Here is a 21,920-nt window from a genome sequence, read left to right on the forward strand (position 1 = left end):
CCTCCCCACCTCCCTCGACCACCCCCCTCCCCACCTCCCTCGACCACCTGCCTCGACCACCCCCCTCCCCACCTTCCTCCCACTTCCCTCGACCACTCCCCTCCCCACCTTCCTCCCACCTGCCTCGACCACCCCCCTCCCCACCTTCCTCCCACCTGCCTCGACCACACCCCTCCCCACCTTCCACGGATCCTGGTCCCGCATGTCCACGAAGTCGAGCCCATAAATGGAGTTGAGCGCTTGGACCTCGGCCTCCTGGGTGTCCTCTCGGCTCTCCGCCTCCGGCAGGTTCATTACCGCACGACCCGGCTCGCTTCTCGAGTCAGGTGGCTCCGTTTCCGCCTGCAGCTCCCTGCCCTCGGCATAACGGCAGGCCCCGGCGCCGCGGCCTCAGGTACAGCCCGTCCGCTCCGGAACCAGAGCCCACAGCGGATCTTCCCCAGTCCAGGCTTCCGGTTCCGCGGCAGGCAATCCCTGCCCGCTCCCCTCCCCCCCCCCGCCCGCTCGCCCCCCCCCGCCCGCCCGCTCGCCCCCCCCCGCCCGCCCGCTCGCCCCCCCTCGGGGCTCCCCTGCGCTCTCCCCCCCCCCTCGGGGCTCCCCTGCGCTCTCCCCCCCCCCCTCGGGGCTCCCCTGCGCTCTCCCCCCCCCCCTCGGGGCTCCCCTGCGCTCTCCCCCCCCCCTCGGGGCTCCCCTGCGCTCTCCCCCCCCCCCCTCGGGGCTCCCCTGCGCTCTCCCCCCCCCCTCGGGGCTCCCCTGCGCTCTCCCCCCCCCCTCGGGGCTCCCCTGCGCTCTCCCCCCCCCCCTCGGGGCTCCCCTGCGCTCTCCCCCCCCCCCTCGGGGCTCCCCTGCGCTCTCCCCCCCCCCCTCGGGGCTCCCCTGCGCTCTCCCCCCCCCCCTCGGGGCTCCCCTGCGCTCTCCCCCCCCCCTCGGGGCTCCCCTGCGCTCTCCCCCCCCCCCTCGGGGCTCCCCTGCGCTCTCCCCCCCCCCTCGGGGCTCCCCTGCGCTCTCCCCCCCCCCTCGGGGCTCCCCTGCGCTCTCCCCCCCCCCTCGGGGCTCCCCTGCGCTCTCCCCCCCCCCCTCGGGGCTCCCCTGCGCTCTCCCCCCCCCCTCGGGGCTCCCCTGCGCTCTCCCCCCCCCCCTCGGGGCTCCCCTGCGCTCTCCCCCCCCCCTCGGGGCTCCCCTGCGCTCTCCCCCCCCCCCTCGGGGCTCCCCTGCGCTCTCCCCCCCCCCTCGGGGCTCCCCTGCGCTCTCCCCCCCCCCTCGGGGCTCCCCTGCGCTCTCCCCCCCCCCCTCGGGGCTCCCCTGCGCTCTCCCCCCCCCCTCGGGGCTCCCCTGCGCTCTCCCCCCCCCCCTCGGGGCTCCCCTGCGCTCTCCCCCCCCCCTCGGGGCTCCCCTGCGCTCTCCCCCCCCCCCTCGGGGCTCCCCTGCGCTCTCCCCCCCCCCCTCGGGGCTCCCCTGCGCTCTCCCCCCCCCCCTCGGGGCTCCCCTGCGCTCTCCCCCCCCCCCTCGGGGCTCCCCTGCGCTCTCCCCCCCCCTCGGGGCTCCCCTGCGCTCTCCCCCCCCCCTCGGGGCTCCCCTGCGCTCTCCCCCCCCCCTCGGGGCTCCCCTGCGGCTCTCCCCTCCCTCCCGGCCCCTTGCATGCTCCCCCCCCCCCCCCGGCCCCTTGCATGCTCCCCCCCCCCCCCCCCCGGCCCCTTGCATGCTCTCCTCCCCCCCCCCCTGGGCCCCTTGCACTCTAATCCCCTCTGTCTCCCTGCATTGAGCCCCAGTCCCCTTCATGATCCCTACACTCTGCCACCCCTGGAAATCCACTCTCCCCTGACCTACCCGCCTCCCCTGGCTGTCCCCCTCCCTCTAGCATGCCCCAACCCAGTGTCATCATAAGTGTTTACCCATTTTCAAGAATTCATTAGGATGGCTCCTTCTCTCCACAACCAACCAAGATCTGGGTGCTCACTTGAAAGTATGTCCCAGTTATTTCCAGTAACTTTACCAGGCCCCTCTTCCTCCTTCGTGTGGTGAATGGAATCATGATTTGTAAAAGGGGATAGAACTCAGTGAATCATTGGAATCTTCACAAAGAGTCAACCTTGCATTAAGTTAAGGCCAGTTAAGGTCATTTTTGACTCAGCACACATTGGATTAATAATATGTACCCACTGTTCCTGCTGTGTTTAGGGGGTGACTGCTTTGGAAAACTAGGTGGAAAATAGACAGGCTTGCAGTCCTATCACTTCCGTCTGCATCTCTTGTTGAACAACCATGACCACGTTCCAGCCACTTGCCAGTGACACCCAACACTTCCCCTTCACAGTTAACTGTACATGACAACCAGAGTGGTGGAACCCTCTGAGACATTTGACACAGGATTTCTGGAATCCAAGTTTTGTGTTCATGATTTGGGTCCATTGTCAAGGGTGGCATTTATTGCCCATTCTCACCTGTCCTTAAGAAGGCAGTGAGGAGCCTCATTCTTCAACTGCTGGAGTAGCAGTAATGAGACAATCAGTGGCTTCACGTAAGCGTCTGTCCATGCATCCTACCTTCTTGGAAAAAAGGAACAAGGCAGAATGAAACCGGAATGTGCTGGAAACCCTCAGCAGGTCATAAAAAGACCGTTAATGTCTCAGGTTAAAGACACTTTGGCAGTTATTCCTAGTTTGTCAGGCCTGCTGAGTGTTTTCAGCGTTTCCTGATCTTGTTTCAGATTTCCAGAACATGTGTTTTTTTTTAAAAAAACATTTTCATTTACTAAAAAATGGAGAGCAGATTCTGACCATTTGAGCTTGATTTCACAGGTAGAGATGTGTTATAAGTGAAGGTTCGTGTGGGTCTCACAGGTTAAGAACCAGACCGAGATCGAGGTACAAAGCACAAGTTTATTCTCAAGAGATGCAGAGGAAACAATGGAATTTAAACGCAAAATTAACTTGAATACACAGTGCGCAAGGGGATGAATATGCACTGTGGGGAAAAAAGGAAAACCGACAAAACTTGGGAATGGCACAAACACACATATAGTAAACAATTCGATCAAGGTAACGCTACGTCCCCCACCCCTTGACCTGTACGGACACAGCTCTAACTGGCCTCGGGACTCATCCCAACCCAATACAGAAGGTGATACAGCCATGAGGAGTCAAGAGAGAGAGCAAAGCTAAGCATGGTCCTTTATAATCCTGCAGCAAGTATTGGGAGACAATCACTCGGGGGCAGGTTGCTGTAACTAATGGCTTGAATCCAAGTGCAGGAGCTCGGCAGGGGTCAGCTTAAGTGATTCACCTTGGCCAATTAGGTGAAGGTCAGGGCTAAGTCCAGGCAGGCTTCCTGGGCCAATCACGAGGGTCATCTTGATGGCTTGGGGCAAGTCCGGCCGTGATTGGCATGCAATGTGTCCTCTGAATAGGAGCCTGGCTGTGCCACCATGTGGTTGTCATGATCTCTCCACTACAAGACGTGACTCTCACAGACCAGCACTCCACCTCCTTCACAGAGTTCAATGCAAGGTTGACCTACAAGGTCTCTGTTCCAGTTTGGATCCTGAGAGAAAGTGTGCCCTCTCAATGGAGGTGAAAGTCAGCCCAACTTACCCGTAGGTCTAGAATGTCATGTACAGTCCACTTCACCTTCCCGGCCTGATACAATCCCTCTGGCACCTGAACAGCCAGCCCACTGCCACTTACCTCTTTCAAGATGTTGGAGGTCATTGGGGCCATGGACATCCATAACAGACTCTTACCCCAACTCTTTAACTGAAGCTCATCCACAGGAACGGAGAGAAAAAAAATCAGTGTATACAGAGTGACCAAAAAAGAGCTAGAAACCGGAGGTCAACCTCTGCTTAAGGACGTAACAGCAGCCTGTCTGCCGATAAATAGTTAAAACTGTGGCATGTTATCTTCACTCATTCTCGGTCATATCCTACACTCCTCTACCCAGATGGTGATCAATTCCAGACCTCCCACAGCCACTAACTCCATTTGGGATTATATGAAGTTACTGGAATCCATCACTGTTGAGATAACTAGACTATCTCAGTTTTAGCTGGAGTAAATGTGGATCTACTTGGATAGGGGAAAATCATGTTTGGAAATTGTAGCAAGTTTTTATATGTTACTAGCAGGATGAATGAAGGTATAATGTTGAGAACTTGATAAGGTATCACACATCAAATATGGACTTCCAGATGACATGGAGGGGGATTGGTTGGGGAGGAGTCACGAGATGGAATAGTGGCCGGTCAGGGAATTCCAGCCCTCTCAGGAAAAGTGGAAAAAAAACACACAAAACACAAAGGTACAAGAGTAAAAATTAAAACAAAGTAAAAATAAAGATGAGAAGAAAATGGCAGCGAAGAGAGAAAAGTCGAAAACAACGGGAAGAAGAGAAGATGAAAGAACGTCGGAAGAAGAAGGTGAAGGCCTTACCTGTCCGAGGAGGCCCGCCGCGGAGAGAGAAGCCCGCATCCTAAGGTCAGTGGAAGTCCCGGGCTCGGGACTACAAAAATGGCTCACAGAGCCGAGTAAAAGTGCGCAACCGCGCATGTGCGACGAGTCGCACATGCGTGATGCGCATGAAAAAAAACACACTGACGGGAGGGGGGGAACAGCTGCGGAGTCGATCTCCACAGCTGAGAGAGACACCTGCAACACAGCAGCAGGTGCAGAACACAGAAAATAATGACAACAAGAAAGAAGAGGGTAAAAAGAAAACAAGGAAACCACAGATGGTCAACCCAGAGGAAGAAGAAGAACAGAAAGAAATGGAAGAAGAGGAGAAAGGCAAGACAATGGATATATCTTTTTTTAAAGAATATATGGAATCAGTGAAAGAATGGCAATTACAAGAATTTAATGAGATAAAAAGAATTAAGAATGCAGAAGAAAAAATGAATAAAATAGAAATGGTCATATCACAGATAGGAAAAAGAGGAAAATGTGGAAGAACGAGAAATAATCGTAGAAATGGAAGTAGAGGACTTAAAAGAGAAATTAGAAGAATCTAATAAAAAAGTTAAAGAGGCACATGAGCTGTTAGTTCAGAAGATAGATATAATGGAAAACTATAATAGAAGAAATAATATAAAGATAGTGGGTCTTAAGGAAGATGAAGAAGGCAAGAATATGAGAGAATTTATAAAAGACTGGATCCCCAGGGTCCTAGGAAGACCAGAATTACAGGAAGAAATGGAAATAGAGAAGGCACATAGAACATTAGCCCCGAAACCACAACCGCAGCAAAAACCAAGATCCATTTTAGTAAAATTTTTAAGATATACAACAAGAGAAAATATATTGGAGAAAGCAATGAAGAAAATAAGAGAAGACAAAAAGTCACTGGAATACAAAGGTCAAAAAATTTTTTTCTACCCAGACATAAGTTTTGAACTCCTGAAGAAGAGGAAGGAGTTCAATACAGCAAAAACGATCTTATGGAAAAAAGGATATAAATTTATGTTGAAGTAGCCAGCGGTACTTAAAATAGTTATTCCAGGGCAACAAAACAGACTAGTCTCGGATCCAGAGGAAGCATGAAAATTTGCAGAACAACGACAAGACAAGCAGAGAGATGAAGACATGTAATGAGAGTAAAAATGACCACGAACTATATGTATGTGTGTATATGGGTATATATATATATATATGTATATGGGTGTATATGTGTATACATGAGTGTATCCGTATTTAGAGGAAAATATTATCTTCACTCATTCATCAGATGCAAGGATCGACAACGAGATAGACAACAGACTCTCCAAGGCAAATAGCGCCTTTGGAAGACTACACAAAAGAGTCTGGAAAAACAACAAACTGAAAAACCTCACAAAGATTAGCGTATACAGAGCCGTTGTCATACCCACACTCCTGTTCGGCTCCAAATCATGGGTCCTCTACTGGCATCACCTACGGGGCCTAGAACGCTTCCACCAGCGTTGTCTCCGCTCCATCTTCAAAATTCATTGGAGCGACTTCATCCCTAACTTCGAAGTACTCGAGATGGCAGAGGCCGACAGCATCGAGTCCACGCTGCTGAAGATCCAGCTGCGCTGGGTGGATCACGTCTCCAGAATGGAGGACCATCGCCTTCCCAAGATCGTGTTATATGGCGAGCTCTCCACTGGCCACCGTGACAGAGGTGCACCAAGGAAGAGGTACAAGGACTGCCTAAAGAAATCTCTTGGTGCCTGCCACATTGACCACCGCCAGTGGGCTGATATCGCCTCAAACCGTGCATCTTGGCGCCTCACAGTTCGGCAGGCAGCAACCTCCTTTGAAAAAGACCGCAGAGCCCACCTCACTGACAAAAGACAAAGGAGGAAAAACCCAACACCCAACCCCAACCAACCAATTTTCCCCTGCAACCGTGTCTGCCTGTCCCGCATCGGACTTGTCAGCCACAATCGAGCCTGCAGCTGACGTGGACTTTTACCCCCCTCCATAAATCTTCGTCCGCGACGCCAAGCCAAAGAAACATAAGAATTAATAAGGGAATGAAAGAGAATAGAGGGAGTAATGAGGGAATTAAAAGAGTGACCTTTGTTATATATGAAAATTGAAATCTTTTCCGGGGGGGGGGGCTGGGTGGGGAGGAGCTACGGTCACTGAAAAATCAGTTGACGCTTGCGAGTGAATTCGCAAATCCAAATGGAGAGGGGAGATGTGGTTGCCCGGCAAGGGATAAAGGGCAACTCAGGAGGGGGAGGGGAAAATGGGGTTAAAGAAGTTTTAAGTAGGAAAATAGGAAAATGTTTGATGTTTTAGAAATGTTGTCTTATAAAGTGTTCAAAACAAGAAAGCAGAAATGGATAAGAAGGAAAGGTGATGATGGAGAAACAAAAAGGGAAGATGAACAAAGTATGAAATGGCTACGCTGAACTATATGACTTTAAATATTAACGGAATACATAACCAAATCAAAAGGAAGAAACTGCTAAATTTACTGAAAAAAGGAAAAATTGATATAGCATTTGTGCAAGAAACACATTTAACTGAATTGGAGCACAAGAAATTAAAGAGAGATTGGGTAGGACATGTAACAGCAGCGTCGTATAATTCAAAAGCAAGAGGAGTAGCTATATTAATTAGTAAAAATGTGCCAATTGAAATAGAAGAGGAAATAATAGATCCAGCAGGGAGATATGTAATGATAAAATGTCAGATATATTCGGAGTTTTGGAATCTACTAAATGTATATTCACCTAACGAAGAAGATCAAAAGTTTATGCAAGATATTTATTTGAAGATAGCAGATACGCAAGGGAACATATAAATAGGAGGGGATTTCAACCTTAATTTGGATTCAAATATGGACAAAACTGGGGAAAAAATTAACAGAAAGAACAAAGTAACCAAATTTATAATTAAATCGATGCAAGAAATGCAACTTTTGGATATATGGAGGAAACAACACCCAAAGGAAAAGGAATATTCATATTATTCGGGTAGACATAAAACATACTCAAGAATAGACCTATTTCTGTAATCAGCTCGTATGCAAGATAGAGTAAGAAAAACAGAATATAAAGCTAAAATATTATCGGACCATTCACCCTTGATATTGACAATAGAGTTAGAGGACATCCCTCCAAGAATGTATAGATGGAGATTAAACTCCATGCTACTTAAAAGGCAGGATTTTAGAGAATTCATTGAAAGACAAATTAAAATGTACTTTGAAGTAAATACAGAATAAGGGAAAGATAAGTTTATACTATGGGATGCAATGAAAGCATTCATTAGAGGGCAAATAATAAGTTATGTAACCAAGATGAAGAAGGACTACAATCAGGAAACAGAGCAGTTGGAAAGGGAAATAGTAAATATAGAAAAAGAATTAGCAATGAAGGAAGATACAAGTAAAAGAATAGAATTGGCAGATAAAAAAATAAAATATGAAACACTACAAACATATAAGGTGGAGAAGAACATAATGAAGACAAAACAGAAATATTATGAACTAGGGGAAAAAAACGCATAAAATTCTAGCATGGCAGCTTAAGACAGAACAAGTTAAGAAAATGGTATTGGCATCAAGGAAAAAAGACAAACAAATCACATATAATCCAACGGAGATCAAGGAAAACTTTAGAGAATTCTATGAACAATTATACCAAACTGAAAACGAAGGGAAAGAAGGCAAAATAGATGAATTTTTAACTAAAATTGAACTACCAAAATTACAAATAGAGGAACAAAATAAATTAACAGAACCATTTGAAATAGTAGAAATACAAGAGATAATAAAAAAACTACCAAATAATCAAAACACCAGGAGAGGATGGATTCCCAATAGAATTCTATAAAACATTTAAAGATTTATTAATTCCTCCCCTCCTGGAAGTAATCAACCAGATTGACAAAACGCAAAGCTTACCAGATTCATGTAAAACAGCAATAATTACAGTAATTAAGTGAAAGATCACTCGCACCAGCGTCATATAGACCAATATCATTACTTAACACAGATTATAAGATAATAGCTAAACTATTAGCAAACAGATTAGCAGATTATGTACCTAAAATGGTAAATCTAGACCAAACTGGATTTATTAAAAAAAGATGGACAACAGACAATATTTGTAAATTTATTAACTTAATTCATGCAGTAGAAGGAAATAAAGCTCCAACAGTAGCGGTTGCTTTAGACGCAGAGAAGGCCTTTGACAGAGTAGAATGGAATTATTTATTCAAAGTATTGCAAAAATTCAGTTTACCAGAGAAGTATATTAATTGGATTAAAGCATTATATAAGGGGCCATTGGCGAAAGTGACAGTAAATGGATATATATCAAAGCAATTTAATTTAAGCAGATCAACAAGGCAGGGATGCCCACTATCACCCTTATTGTTCGCGTTAGCTATAGAACCACTATCAGAATTGATAAGAACGGAAAATAATATAAAAAGGATAAAAATAAAAGATAAGGAACATAAAATCAGTCTATTTGTGGACGATGTTATAGTATACTTAACAGAACCAGAAATATCAATAAAAGAATTATATAAGAAATTGAAGGAATATGGAGAAGTGTCGGGTTACAAGATTAACACAAATAAAAGTGAAGCAATGCCAATGAATAATGCGGATTTCTCAAAATTTAAGAAGGAATCACCATTCAGATGGCAAATGCAAGCAATAAGATACCTAGGTATACAAATAAATAAAAATCTCGGCCATCTATATAAACTCAATTATTATCCACTAATGAAAAAATTACAGGGCGATTTAGAGCATTGGAAAGATTTACCACTAACACTAATAGGAAGGATAAACTGTATTAAAATGAACATTTTCCCAAGGATACTATACCTATTTCAGGCATTGCCAATACACTTGACAGAGAAATTCTTCAAGGAGTTAAAGAAAATAATAAGGAAATTTTTATGGAAAGGGGGGAAACCGAGGATAGCATTAGATAAATTAACAGAATGGTATAAACAAGGAGGCTTACAACTGCCAAACTTTAAAAATTATTATAGAGCCGCACAATTAAGATACCTATCAGATTTTTATCAAACAAGGGAAAAGCCAGATTGGACTAGATTAGAACTAGATAAAATAGGGGAATAGATACCTGAACACATATTATATAAATGGGATGAAAAATTGGTACAACGTAGGAGTTCTCCAGTATTACATCATCTGCTCAATATTTGGAAGAAGATTCATGTAGAAAGGAATAAAACAAATTACCAATTACCAAATCTAATAATGACACAAAATCAGTTACTCCCTTTTACAATAGATAACCTTTCCTTTAGAGAATGGGAGAAAAAAGGGATCAAAAGAATAGAAAATTGTTTTTCAGGAAATAGATTATTATCCTTTGAACAAATGAAGGATAAATATAACTCAAGATACAGTGTTGGCATATTACCAATTGAGATCCTACTTGAAGGACAAATTAGGAAGTAGTCTGAGGTTAACAGAGGGAAGTAACTTTGAATATGTGATTACAGATACAATGACAATCAAAAGATTTATAACAAATATGTATATTAAACTGGAAGAAAAGGAGAATGAGGAAACAAATGGTAAAACTAAACAAAAATGGGAACAAGATTTAAATATAAAGATAAAGAAGGAAACATGGGAGAAGTTATGCTCTGGAACGATGAGAAATACAATAAATACGAGGTTACGTATGATACAATATAACTGGATACACAGGCTATACATTACACCTCAAAAGTTAAATAAATGGTACCCAACAGTATCTGACAGATGTTTTCGTTGTAAAAAAGAAATGGGAACAACAATTCATGCAATCTGGACATGTGAGAAAGTGGAAAGATTTTGGGAAGATCTAAACCAGATATTAAATAAAATTACAGAAAACAATATACCAAAAAACCCAGAGATCTTCCTCCTAAGTAACATAAAAAATAAAGAATTTGGATTTGATTTGGATGGTGCATAAAAAAGATTTGTTAAGATAGCTCTAGCCATAGGAAAAAAATGTATTATGTCAACCTGGAAATTGGAAGATAATTTGAGAATACAACAATGGTAGGTAGAAATGAATAAATGTATTCCATTAGAAAAAATAACATATAATTTAAGAAATAATATTGAAATATTTGAACAAATATAGGAGCCATACATGAAACACAATAGAGAAAACCTACCGGGGACATCTACCACCTAAATTAACTAAAGGAGAAGGAAATGAAAAGAATTGACTCAGTGGAATTTCTTGTTTATTTTTATTGAATGACAACATTGTTTGACTGGTTTAATGTGTCTTAGATTTTGTACTTTAAATGAATGGGGGGGAGGTAGGGAGGGTGGGATGGGAGGAGGGAGGGGAGGAGAAAATGACACTATATATTTGAAAAGGAAAATGTATGTATCTTGGTCAGTGTGGTTTATGGTGTGAAAAATAAAAAATTAAAAAAAGAGGGGGATTGGTTGGGACAAAGTCCAGGGCAGGGTTGTTTCAAGTCCAAGGTTTATTGAAGCCTCCTTAGCCAAGAGTTGGTGTGGATTCAAAGGAACGAAGACCTCTCTGGACAGCTATGAAACCCAGTACTCCACATGCTTCACCAACTACTCTATCTACACTCTGCTCTTGCAGGAGATTTGTGTGTATATACAGCGCTTGACTCTTTAGAACCAGAGAGTGATCCATTATCTTCATTACAAAGGTTCCCATTACTCTGTCCGTGATGGAGCTGTGACTCGGTTAACCAAGAGTTCTGGAAAGGATGGGGGAGGGGGGGGGGATGAAACAGTGAAGAAAGCCGGAGTGTGGACAGGATGAGGAATTTGCTCTGGAGCCAGAAATATTCAGGAGCAGGACTTTATCCAAATGAAAAGGAGAAGACAGAGAGTGAGCTACGTTTCTGGTGTGAGAGCCTCCTGTGGTCAAGAGCCCTGGTGCCATTAGATTACTCCATAGAAATGAACATTCAATAAACCAGACACCCTTTCTCCCCAACTGATACGAGAATCACTGATTTCACGGCACAGGATATTTTTAGTATCACTACATTTTATGTTAATGGCGTAAAAAATCCAAGAACAAGCAGGGGTAAAGTTGAAATAAAACCTCAAAGTCCTGTTAATTAATCACGTTGGTGGTTAATGAGCACCACTGAGGTAAATCACCAATAGTTTGTACTAGATCAGTGTAGAGAACCGTTCAGGCCACATTAAAGCTGCAGGGATGATCGGAGAAAACATTGAATCTTCTTCTCCTGCCTCCATCTATTGGGCAGGGATTCAGATGCATCTCCACTCCAAGTCCAATCAACACATAAATTAGCAGCAGGAGTCACTGCCAGCCCCAATCACCCAAGTCCTGTGTCTGTCACAGAGGTGCCAATCTTGGGCTTTCCCATCCTGTGACTCGCAGGACGCCACCGTAACACAGTCAGGGCTAGGGAGATAGCCATTGTTCACTGCCTTTCCCAGCTGTCTGTACAAAGCAGCCTATGCCTTGATGTTGTGACACCTCCGAGTGAGAATATGTATGTATGCATGCGTGCACCAGTGCATTCAATGCAAGTATTGCACAGTGGATTCTGCAGTCAGCTTTCGCTCCAGTCTGCAGCAGCCCAGGGAGGGAGTGGGGAGGAGTACTCCCAGTCCAGCCCCGTGTAGCGCAGGGCATGTAGGTACATTACCAAATCTCTGGGAGAGGGGTCTTTCCGGACCAACCGACATTCCCCGCACAGCTCATCCTTCACCACCCAGGATCGTACCGCCTCATCACCTACTTCACCCCCGCCAGCCTCTCCACTATCCCCTGCCGCTCTTTCACCAATTGTAGTCTCCGTCCAGTTGCTGGGGAGAGGGGGGTGATCTTCCTCTGGGAAATCCAGGAGGTCCAGGCTCTCCCTCTGCCGGTGAAGCTCTACCAGGGCTTTCAACAGCTCATCATTCGTCTTGTCCACCTTGCCCCACATGCCCCGGTCTGGACCCCAAGCCTCAGTGTTGTACACGGGGTCATTGACGATGGGGTGACCCAGGTACTGCAGGTGGACGCGGATCTGGTGAGTGCGGCCGGTGTAAGGCAGGCAGCGCACCACACTGGAGCTGCCATTGCAGCTCAGCTTCTGGAAGACAGTTCTGCTGGGCTTCCCTTTGGGGTGCACTCGGCACACGCCCACTTTGTAGGATACCACTAGGATGGGCTCCTCGCACGTCACCTCACCGTCAGGGAACTCCCCCTCCACCCGGCACACATACTCCTTCTGCACCTGCAACGACACCACAACTTAATTAGGGCAAGGGCAACATTGCCAGGCAAACCCAGCCACCGACTTATGGCAATGCAGTACCTCCCCCTTGAACCACTTCTCCCTCAGATCCTTCACATGAACACAACTTACACTGCCATTCAATAGCCACAGAAAGAAACAAATAGCATGCCATTCATCCCATCGAGCCTGCTCCACCATGTAATAGGATGCCTGATCTTGTGACCTCAGTACTGTACCCTATTCCTGCTTTCTCTCCATACCCCTTAATCTATCTTACAAGCCCTGATTAAATTCTCTGAGGGTACAACATGAAGGAAGAGTGGTGAATATAGCGCATATGGATTTCAGTGAGGCATTTGATAAGGTAGCCCTGCAAAGCTCATTCAGAAAATAAGGAGGCATGGAAGCCAAGGAGGTTCTGTTTTGTGGATACAGAATTGGCTTCCCAGAGAAGGCAGAGAGTGGTTATAGATGGTTCAGATTCTTCATGGAGGTCAGTGACAAGTGGTGTTCCACAGGGATTTGTTCTGGGACCGCCCTTCTTTATAAATGACCTGGATAAGGAAGTGGAAGTTTACACAAATTTGCTGGAGAAACCAGCAAGTCACACAGTGTTCTTTTTGTAGCGGTGTTGTGGATAGTCTGGAGGGTTGTCAGAGGTTACAGAGGGACATTGATAGGATGCAGAGCTGGGCTGAGAAGTGGCATATGGAGTTTAACTCAGGAAAGTGTGAAGTGGTTCATTTCAGTAGGTCAAATGTGAAGGCAGAATACAATATTAATGGGAGGACTCTCAGCAGTCTGGACAAACTGAGACATCTTGGGATCAGAGTCCACAGGGCACTCAAAGCCGCTGCACTGGTTGAGAGTGTTAAGAAGGCACATGATGTAATAGCCTTCATCAATCATGGGATAGTGTTCAAGAGGTGTAAGGTATTGTTGCAGCTATACAAGGCTGTGGTTAGATCCCACTTGGAATATTCCATTCAGTTCTGGTCACCTCAGTACAGGAATGATGCAAATGCTTTAGAGAGGGTGCAGAGGAGATTTACAAGGATGCTGCCTGGATTGGAAAGCACACCTTATGAGGTAAGGTTGAGTGGACTTGGTCTTTGTTCCTTGAGGCAATGGAGAATGAGGGGTGGCTGGATCCAGCTGTACAACATGATGGTGGGTATTGATTTGTGGGGATGACCAGAGGCATTTATAAAGGAATACACTGCTACCAATGGTGGTGGAGGCAGGTACAACAAGATCTTTACAGAGACCATGAGATAGGTACATGGAAATGAGAAGAACAGAGGGTAGCGAATTTTGAGGCAGTTGTTGGAGTAGGTTATTAGGTGGGCATGACACTCTGGCCAAAGGGTCTGTGCTGTGTTGTAGGTGCCTAAGTTCTATATTTCCCTACCTACACCACTGTCTTTGGTCGGGAATTCCAAAGATTCAGGAGAAGTGGTTCCTACATTTTAAATGACTGTCTCTCCATCTTGTAACTGTGCCGCCCCCTGGACCCAACGTCTCTTTCGCTCTTGCTTTTACTTCGGCTGGAAAGAGTTTCTGCTCCTGAGATTGAGGCAAAGGTTGTTCTCACCTGTAGGGAGCGATTCATGGTGGGGCAGGGAGGGCAGGCAGTGACACCAAGCAGTGTAGGAACACCTGCCCACATTCAGCACACATCCTGTGTGACCAAGTCATGCCTGCCACCTCCTCTGCTAGCATACAGCTCCAGGTTTCCCTGGTCAGTGCCATGAAGGTGCAGCGTACTGGAAGGACTAGCATGGGTGTGGTGGGAAGGTGGCACTGAACCCAATACGAGGAACTGAGTTTCAAAGAAAGGTTAAATAGACGACAACATTTCCTGAAGCATCAGAGATTGAGGGGTACAAAATTATAAGGGGTAAATACAATCAGGCCTCTTCCACGGAGGTTAGGTGAGACAAGCGCTCATGACATGGGTTATGGGTGAATTTTTAAGGGAAACTTCTTCACGAGGAGAGTAGTGGGAATGTGGAATGAAATGCCAGCTGAAGTGGTGATTGTGGGTTCAATTTTCCATTAAAGAAACATTTGGACAGGTACATGAATGGGAGGGGTATGAAGGGTGAAGATCCAGGTGCAGGTCAATGGGATAAGGCAGAATAACTGTTTTGCACAGTCTAGATGGGCCAAAGGGCCTGTATCTGTGCTGTGATGTTTTGTGGTTCTTTTCTTGAATAGTAAAACAGGCTCCAGGTGCTGCCATCTCCTCCTATTCCCACTTCATGTTCTTCCCACAGAGCCATGGCTGGTCTAATCCTTCCATTCTAAGCAGTGATCAGATGTACAGACTCCTGCTGCCACCCTCTCCGAGAACAGATGTATCAAGGGATTCTGGAGAGTTAACAGCTGGGCTGTCACCCAATCCCAGGACTAGAGCACGCAGCTGAAACCAACATGCCCAGGACTGAGATGAGATGGAGTGTCACACAGAGTCGATGGGATTGAAGTATTTTGACATGACACAAGGGGCTCTTTCTGCCGCCCCATTCCACCCAATGCTCGCATAGCAGGGAGAGGGCAAGCAGGCTGGGTCTTTATTCCCTGGAGAACAAGAGGTAAGGGGGTGGGTGGTAGGAGACGAACGAGGCAGGTTTGTAAAATCATGAGGCGCACGGATAAAGTGATGCTTCACAGTCTGTTTTCTGAGTTTGAGAGACAAGTTTTGAGAGAGTCTTGAGGGGCCACTCTTCCCCTCAGAGGGTGGTCTAATCCAGAGGAAGTGGGTTTGATTTTGTTCAAAAGGCATTTGGACAGATACGTGGAAAGGAAAGGTTGGAACGATTTGGACCAAATGCAGAGAAATAGGACAAGCTCAGAATGCCAACTTGGTCAGCATGGACAAGATGGGCAGAAGGGCCTGTTCTGTGCCACGGCTCCAGGAGTCCAATGCTAGTGAGAGCCTGCCCTTGAGTTCCTACCTGTCTGTCTCGGACCTGCTGATCCATCCTCTTGGAGACCTCAAGGGTCCTGGCGAACATAAGCACCCCAGAGGTGAGTCTGTCCAGCCGGTGGATGGTGTGCAGCTCGGTCAGGTTGTGCTCCTTGCCAAGTATGAAGATAACGGTGTTGTGTCGGAATCGTCCGCAGGGGTGCACCGGGATGGAGGTCGGCTTATCCACCACGACCATATCCTGATCCTGGCTCAGAATCGTGATGGGCTGGGCTGTGACCGGAGGCTCATGTCTGTGCACAGTGTTCCGCATGAAGTCATTGCTCTGGAAGAGGGTGGAGGGAATAATTTCATGCTGACACTGGCAGCTGAGAGAGGCAAAGCTCAACCTAACTGCTCAAACCCAAGACAAAGCTACCAATGACTGTGCCCTGGGATCCCCTGCAAACACTGGCCCCGGGCGCCCCCGCAAACACCGGCCCCGGGCGCCCCCGCAAACACCGGCCCCGGGCGCCCCCGCAAACACCGGCCCCGGGCGCCCCCGCAAACACCGGCCCCGGGCGCCCCCGCAAACACCGGCCCCGGGCGCCCCCGCAAACACCGGCCCCGGGCGCCCCCGCAAACACCGGCCCCGGGCGCCCCGGGAAACACTGACATTCCGCAGGAGCCTCTAAAATTCCTGCATTCCCCAGGACCATGTAGCAGAATGAACACCATGCACTCACCACCCCCCCCCCCCTCATCAATGTGAAGATTTGCTGGCTGATCTCCAAGCATGACTGGGCACAAGCCAGTCATTGGGTCACTGCGGTACCTTCAGGACTGTGTTGAGGTCGGCGGGCTGCTCGTTGAGCCGGATTCTCCCCGCTTTGACAGCCTGTGTGTAGTACTCTATGGGCTCCGCACGGAACTCGGTGCTGAAGACTTGGTGCAGGGTCTTCCCCACCCAGCGCCCCTTGCAGTAGGTCTGGAAGTCGAAGTAGTAGGGAACCACCTTCCTCAATCCATGCTCAAAGTAATACTCCGTCTCTGAGGGGGGGGGGCGGTGGTAGAAGGAACATGCGTCACTGGTCAGGCATCTCCCACCTTCCCCTCTGCCCGCTGGCACCCCTGGGTGGAGGTAGAAGGAACATGGATCACTGGTCAGGCATCTCCCACCCTCCCTGCTGGCACCCTTGGTAGGGGTAGAGGGAACGTGGGTCAATGGCCAGGTCGCTCCCACCCTCCCCTCTGCCCAGTGGCACCCCCAGGGCAGTTTCCCATGGGGAAAGCATCACAGCACAACCTGATGGCTATGGGTCTCTTTCACAGGTGTGGGGGCAGGACAGTCCAGCAGATGAAGAACAGCAGGGCAGGTCTTTGGTGTTGTTGTGAGGACCAGTGGTTGGAAGGTACCTCACTAGGTTTGGGATTCAGGGCAGGGAGGGTGCCTCCCACATCCCACGGACACATTTGGCACCGGTGGTGGCAAATGAATCAGAAGTCAGAGGGCGTTGACAGAAAATAAGTAGCATGGGCACAAGGTCATGGGGGAGGGAGTGGGTTTGACCTGATGGCAGCACGTACGATGGGCTGAATGATGTCCTTTTTTGAAAAGTTTATTTAATTTTTTAAAAAATACATATGAAAAATACAAAAATAAACCTTCTAAGTCTACCCCCTATAAACCCCCACCCTCCACCCCAATATCCCTCCCCCACTCGGAGCTTAACATACACAAAGAAAAGAATTTATAAACAAACAGAGTGGGTTAGGCTGCAATACATCAATTCAACAATCCAAACAAAAATAGAAAAATTACTTAACATCTAAATTCATACATTTCAATTATGGAGTCCACATTTTTTAAAAAAATTTTGCAAATTATATGTAATTTTTTCTAAACTTAAACATGATTGAATTTCATTATGCCATCTCTCTATACTCAACTCCACATCATTTTTCCAAGTTACCGCTATACATTTCCTTGACCTTTGTCATGGTAATTTGGTTGGTACGAGAGCTGGAGTAGAGTTGGTTCCTGGAAGCATGGAAGAATCAAGGGAAGGTAGACCCAGAAGGGGCAAGGGCAACATCAGAGGTGGACACAAAATTATGACATCCAGTTGGCTGCCCAGCTGAATGCAGCGACTCAGAAAGCAGGGGTTGTTGACATTAATGAAGGGAGGTTAGAGGCAGCCCAGGTGGGAGGTTGACAAGACACAATATGCTTAGAAAGATTGCACCGGGAGATGAAGTGCATTTAAAGCCACACAAGAGGAACAGGATTGAACCTACTAAATCAGATTTTTCAAAAAGACACAATTTCAATTGCCTGCCCACACTCTCACTGGTGCAATGGCCACTGTGAAGCAATGAGACAATCTATTGAGCTCAGTCCAGACCCACCCACATTTTTACTGATGTGGTGGTCAGGGTAGAACAAATAAATCTATTGTGAAGCACACATAACTACAGATGTTTATTCTTGAATGTCGATAAGATGGAGGGACAGTGGGTTAATTTCATGTGCAGTTAAGAAAGAGGTCATTTCAGATGTCCTGGAGTGGAAGGCCTCGTCCTGCGAGCAGATGATTTGTATTCTTACAGGAGAGCGTGTGAGAAGAGGTGTACTCCAGGTAGTTACGGGAGTGTGTAATAGATGTCTGTGACTGGAGTCCAGGAAGGAGAGAGAAGGGTGACAGAAACAATCTGAGTAAATTGAAGGGTATTTATTTAGACATAGACCATAGTAACAGGCCATTTCGCCCCTCGAGCCCATGCCGCCCAATTTTCCTACATCCCTGGTACGTTTTGAAGGTTGGAAGGAAACCAGAGCCCCCGGGGAAAACCCACGCAGACACGGGAAAAACATGCAGACTCCTTACAGACGGCGCTGGATTCGAACCACGGTCCCAATCGCTGGCGCTGTACAGGTGTTATGCTAACTCCTACGCCAATTGTGCTGCCCCCTTAGAAGTTGGCAGTGAAGTTAATGAGGGTCAAATTGTGTACAGGTGGAAGTAGCACCAATGCAGCAGAGGCAGAGAGTGGTACCCCAGTAGAATTGGCACATGCTCCACAAAAAGGCATCCGTAGCATGGGCACATCTGGATCTGGAGAAAACAGGAGTCAAAGACGCTGTAAATGGTAAGAACGAGTGAGGAACGTTCAAGGGTCGAAGCCTTCCTGATGAGAATGAATGTGGAAGGGTATTGTACATCCATGATGATAAAGCTGTGAGTAGCTGAAATGGAATTCAATTACACAGATAATCTGTTGCGCATCCCGGACCCGCCCGCACGTTCACCGCTGTACTCGTCACTGTGAAACAATGAGACAATCTATTGCGCTCTTTTCAGGCCGCCCACCCTGCACTGGGCACTGTGAAAAGTCTGGCCCGCCCGTACCCTCACCGCTGCAGCAGTCACGATGAAACAATCTACTGCGCTCTTTTAGGGTCCGCCCACACGCTCACCACTGCAGTGATCACTGTGAACAGTGGGGCCCGCCCGGACTCTTACCACTGAAGCGGTCACTGTGAAACGATGAAACAATCTACTGCGCTCATTTCGGGCCCGCCCGCACTCTCACCGCTGAAATGCTGTTGACTGAAGCTTATGCCCGGATTCTTCTTCCTGGGCGGGGGCACGTAGCGCTCGCTTGCCCCGCCATTCCTCCCCTTCTTGTTCCGTGGCTTTTTATTCAGGGGTTCACCATTATCTTGGAGTCCGATTCCCAGCTCTTGCTGCAGCCCTTTCCTTTTGTCGCCGCCGATAGACCCGCTCATCCTGGCAACGACGATGCGAATTGAAGACAGGCGACAGCACAGCCACCTCATGATAACTTCCGGCGTCTGGGAGACCTCTGACTCTAGCTCAAGAAACTCTCAAGGACCCGAGGTGAGAGTGTCCCACAATATGCCTCATCATTGCCTTTATACTTGCATGTGGTGGAATGGCATGTGGTGGAATGGAACCCAGCAGTGAACTGTTGGAGCAAGTCCCCTCACCAACGACTGAAAACATTTTGAGCCTGTTTCCCCCTGCAATGGCCATTTCCAAATTTCCATAAAGGACATGGTCATAGGTTTCAATAAGTATAATGTGTTTAAAAAGATATGTTATAAAAATCATATTTTAAAAATAAAATAAACTGTTTTGCAAAAACAACAAATGCATATGCACCTATGTAGTAACTTATGACCATGTCCTCCTTTTAGAATGGCCACCCCGTGATTAAATTCCAATTATGGCCTTTGCTCCATGTCCTCAAATTATGACCTGCAGGCCTGGCCCATAAGGGAAATGTGCAGGCCCGACCTACAAAGAATGGTGCACAGCAGCCATAGTAATGGAGGTGAAGCCAAGTAAAAGGGTGACAACTTTGTGCTCAATGTCACCAAAACTAAAGAGCTGATTATTGACTTCAGGAAGGGAAAGCCAGAGATAAACAGTCCAGGTATCAGAGCTGGAGAGGGTGAGCAAATTTAAGATCTTGGGAGTCCCTATTCGGAGGATCTTTCCTGGACCCAACACACCAATGTCATCGTGAAGAAAGCACGTCAACATCTCTACTTCCTCAGGAGTTTGCGCAGGTTTGGTATGAAACCAGAGATCCTGGAGGGGTGGAAAGTGTGCTGACTGGCTGTATCACAGTGTGGTATGGAAACCCCAATACTACTGAGCATTAAGCTCTCCAAAAGGTAGTGGATACAGCCCAGGACATCAAAACCCTCTCCACTATTGAGAACCTACAGGGAACGCTGCAGTTGGAGAGCAGCAGCAATCATCAAGGATCCACACCACCCAGCACACGCTCTGCTCTTGCTGCGACCCATCAGGAAAGGTGCCACAAGACTCACACCACCATGGGTAGCAGAAACAGCTGCTACCCCTCCACCATCAGACTCCTCAACAATCCAATCAGACTTATTTAAGGACTCTCACGTGCACTTTGTTGATTCTTTTTATTCTCCCTGTACTACAGCTTGTTTATATTCTTCATGTCCTTGACTTATGGCAATCCAGCAGCTAATTTGCAGGAGAAACAAACAGTACAGAAGCAGGCCCAAGCAACTTCTCATACCATGGAATGATGTCCCGACTCAGGAGAAAGAACAGGGAAAGATGGATTCAGAAAGTGGGGAAGGCAGTTTCTAAACCCATTCCCCTCCATTGCTAGGAAATCTGCAGACACCATGTCAAGTAAAAACACAATGTTGGAGAAACTCAGCGGGTCAGTGTCCTTTATTTAGCAAATGTAACCAATGTTTCAGGCTTGAGCCCTTCATCAAGGTACAAGACCTGCTGAATTTCTCCAGCATTGTATTTTTACCCCTTTATTACTATCAAGGTTTTCTCCCGAGACTCAAGACCAGGAGGCCATAGTGCAGGGAAAATTTTATCAGATTAAACAAGATATTATCTGGAGGGAAACAGAAATCCTGCGGATGCTGAGATCGAGTGCAATACACAGCAGTACTGAATAAACTCACTAGCATCAATAGAAAGCAAAAAAAACTAATTAGTTTTGAGTCTGAACCTTTCTTCAGTTGTGCTGAAAATCAGCCAGACTCCCGAATAAGGTGGTGGAGGGAATGACAGGCTAGCAGATGATAGCTGGTTACAGGTTGGGGGAATGGAGCTCTGAGAACTCTGATAGGAGAAAGGGAAGGAGATAGTGAGAGTTAAATGTTCAGATTTATTGTTAAGAGTATATACATATCACACACAATCCTGTGGGCCAGGCTGTGACATAGTATATAGACGTGTTTGGGAGATAAATTGGAAAAGGTTTGTTAGAGCAGGTCACACACACTTTAAAACATATTTTTTCAGGAGCTTTTGCAAGAGTGTTCAGACTCGTGATGGACTGTCATTTGAAAAAAGGCAACAAATGTAACAACATACTGATGCATCTTTGTCTGGAAAACAGAATGTACTGTCTGGAAGGTGGTGATCTTTGCAGACAGAGAGGAGAAAAAAACAGGCTTTGCTCTCAGCAAGTTGAAGGGAGTGAGAGAGACAGACATCAGTTCCAGAGGGACAAGCTGGCAAGCTTTGGAAACTGGCCTGGTCAAATGAGAGGACTGGCTGTCCAGTGTTGCCCTTGGAATAGGAAAAACAGAAAGGAACTATGTGGTGACCTGAAAGAAAGAGGCTATCATCTGGAGGACCCTGAAGGGGGCAAGTTTCATCAGCAAGACACGAGTGACTGATTAAAAAGGATTCAGTTGTGGATGTCCTCGAACAAGAAAAATTCTCTATCTGAAAACCAACAAGAACCCTTCTGAGTGGTAA

The 21,920-nt window shown here is 47.0% G+C and overlaps 3 protein-coding genes across 6 annotated transcripts in view; all 3 read right to left on the reverse strand.

Annotated features, from left to right (window-relative positions):
* The window catches only part of eif2ak4 (eukaryotic translation initiation factor 2 alpha kinase 4), a 147,936-nt gene extending 147,467 nt beyond the window's left edge, over positions 1-469 (reverse strand). For all 4 annotated transcript variants that reach the window (XM_069917246.1, XM_069917245.1, XM_069917244.1 and 1 more), the window contains exon 1: positions 181-469. In XM_069917246.1, coding sequence (XP_069773347.1) covers positions 181-294 — 114 coding nt within the window. In that variant the 5' untranslated portion in view covers positions 295-469. The remainder of the gene's footprint in view (positions 1-180) is intronic.
* On the reverse strand, positions 294-1,640 carry LOC138752884 (basic salivary proline-rich protein 3-like). The gene has a single exon (XM_069915496.1). The coding sequence runs from the start codon at positions 1,638-1,640 to the stop codon at positions 294-296; it is 1,347 nt and encodes a 448-aa protein (XP_069771597.1).
* Positions 1,641-8,485: 6,845 nt separating this feature from the next.
* On the reverse strand, positions 8,486-19,564 carry rpusd2 (RNA pseudouridine synthase domain containing 2). Its single transcript, XM_069917249.1, has 4 exons — positions 19,213-19,564; positions 16,454-16,668; positions 15,668-15,964; positions 8,486-12,704 (listed from the first exon to the last, which is right to left on the reverse strand). The coding sequence occupies exons 1-4, from the start codon at positions 19,457-19,459 to the stop codon at positions 12,033-12,035; spliced, it is 1,431 nt and encodes a 476-aa protein (XP_069773350.1). The 5' UTR covers positions 19,460-19,564; the 3' UTR covers positions 8,486-12,032.
* Positions 19,565-21,920: the final 2,356 nt, after the last annotated feature.

The sequence above is a fragment of the Narcine bancroftii genome, chromosome 2, assembly GCF_036971445.1.
Source record: "Narcine bancroftii isolate sNarBan1 chromosome 2, sNarBan1.hap1, whole genome shotgun sequence".
Lineage (NCBI taxonomy): Eukaryota > Metazoa > Chordata > Chondrichthyes > Torpediniformes > Narcinidae > Narcine > Narcine bancroftii.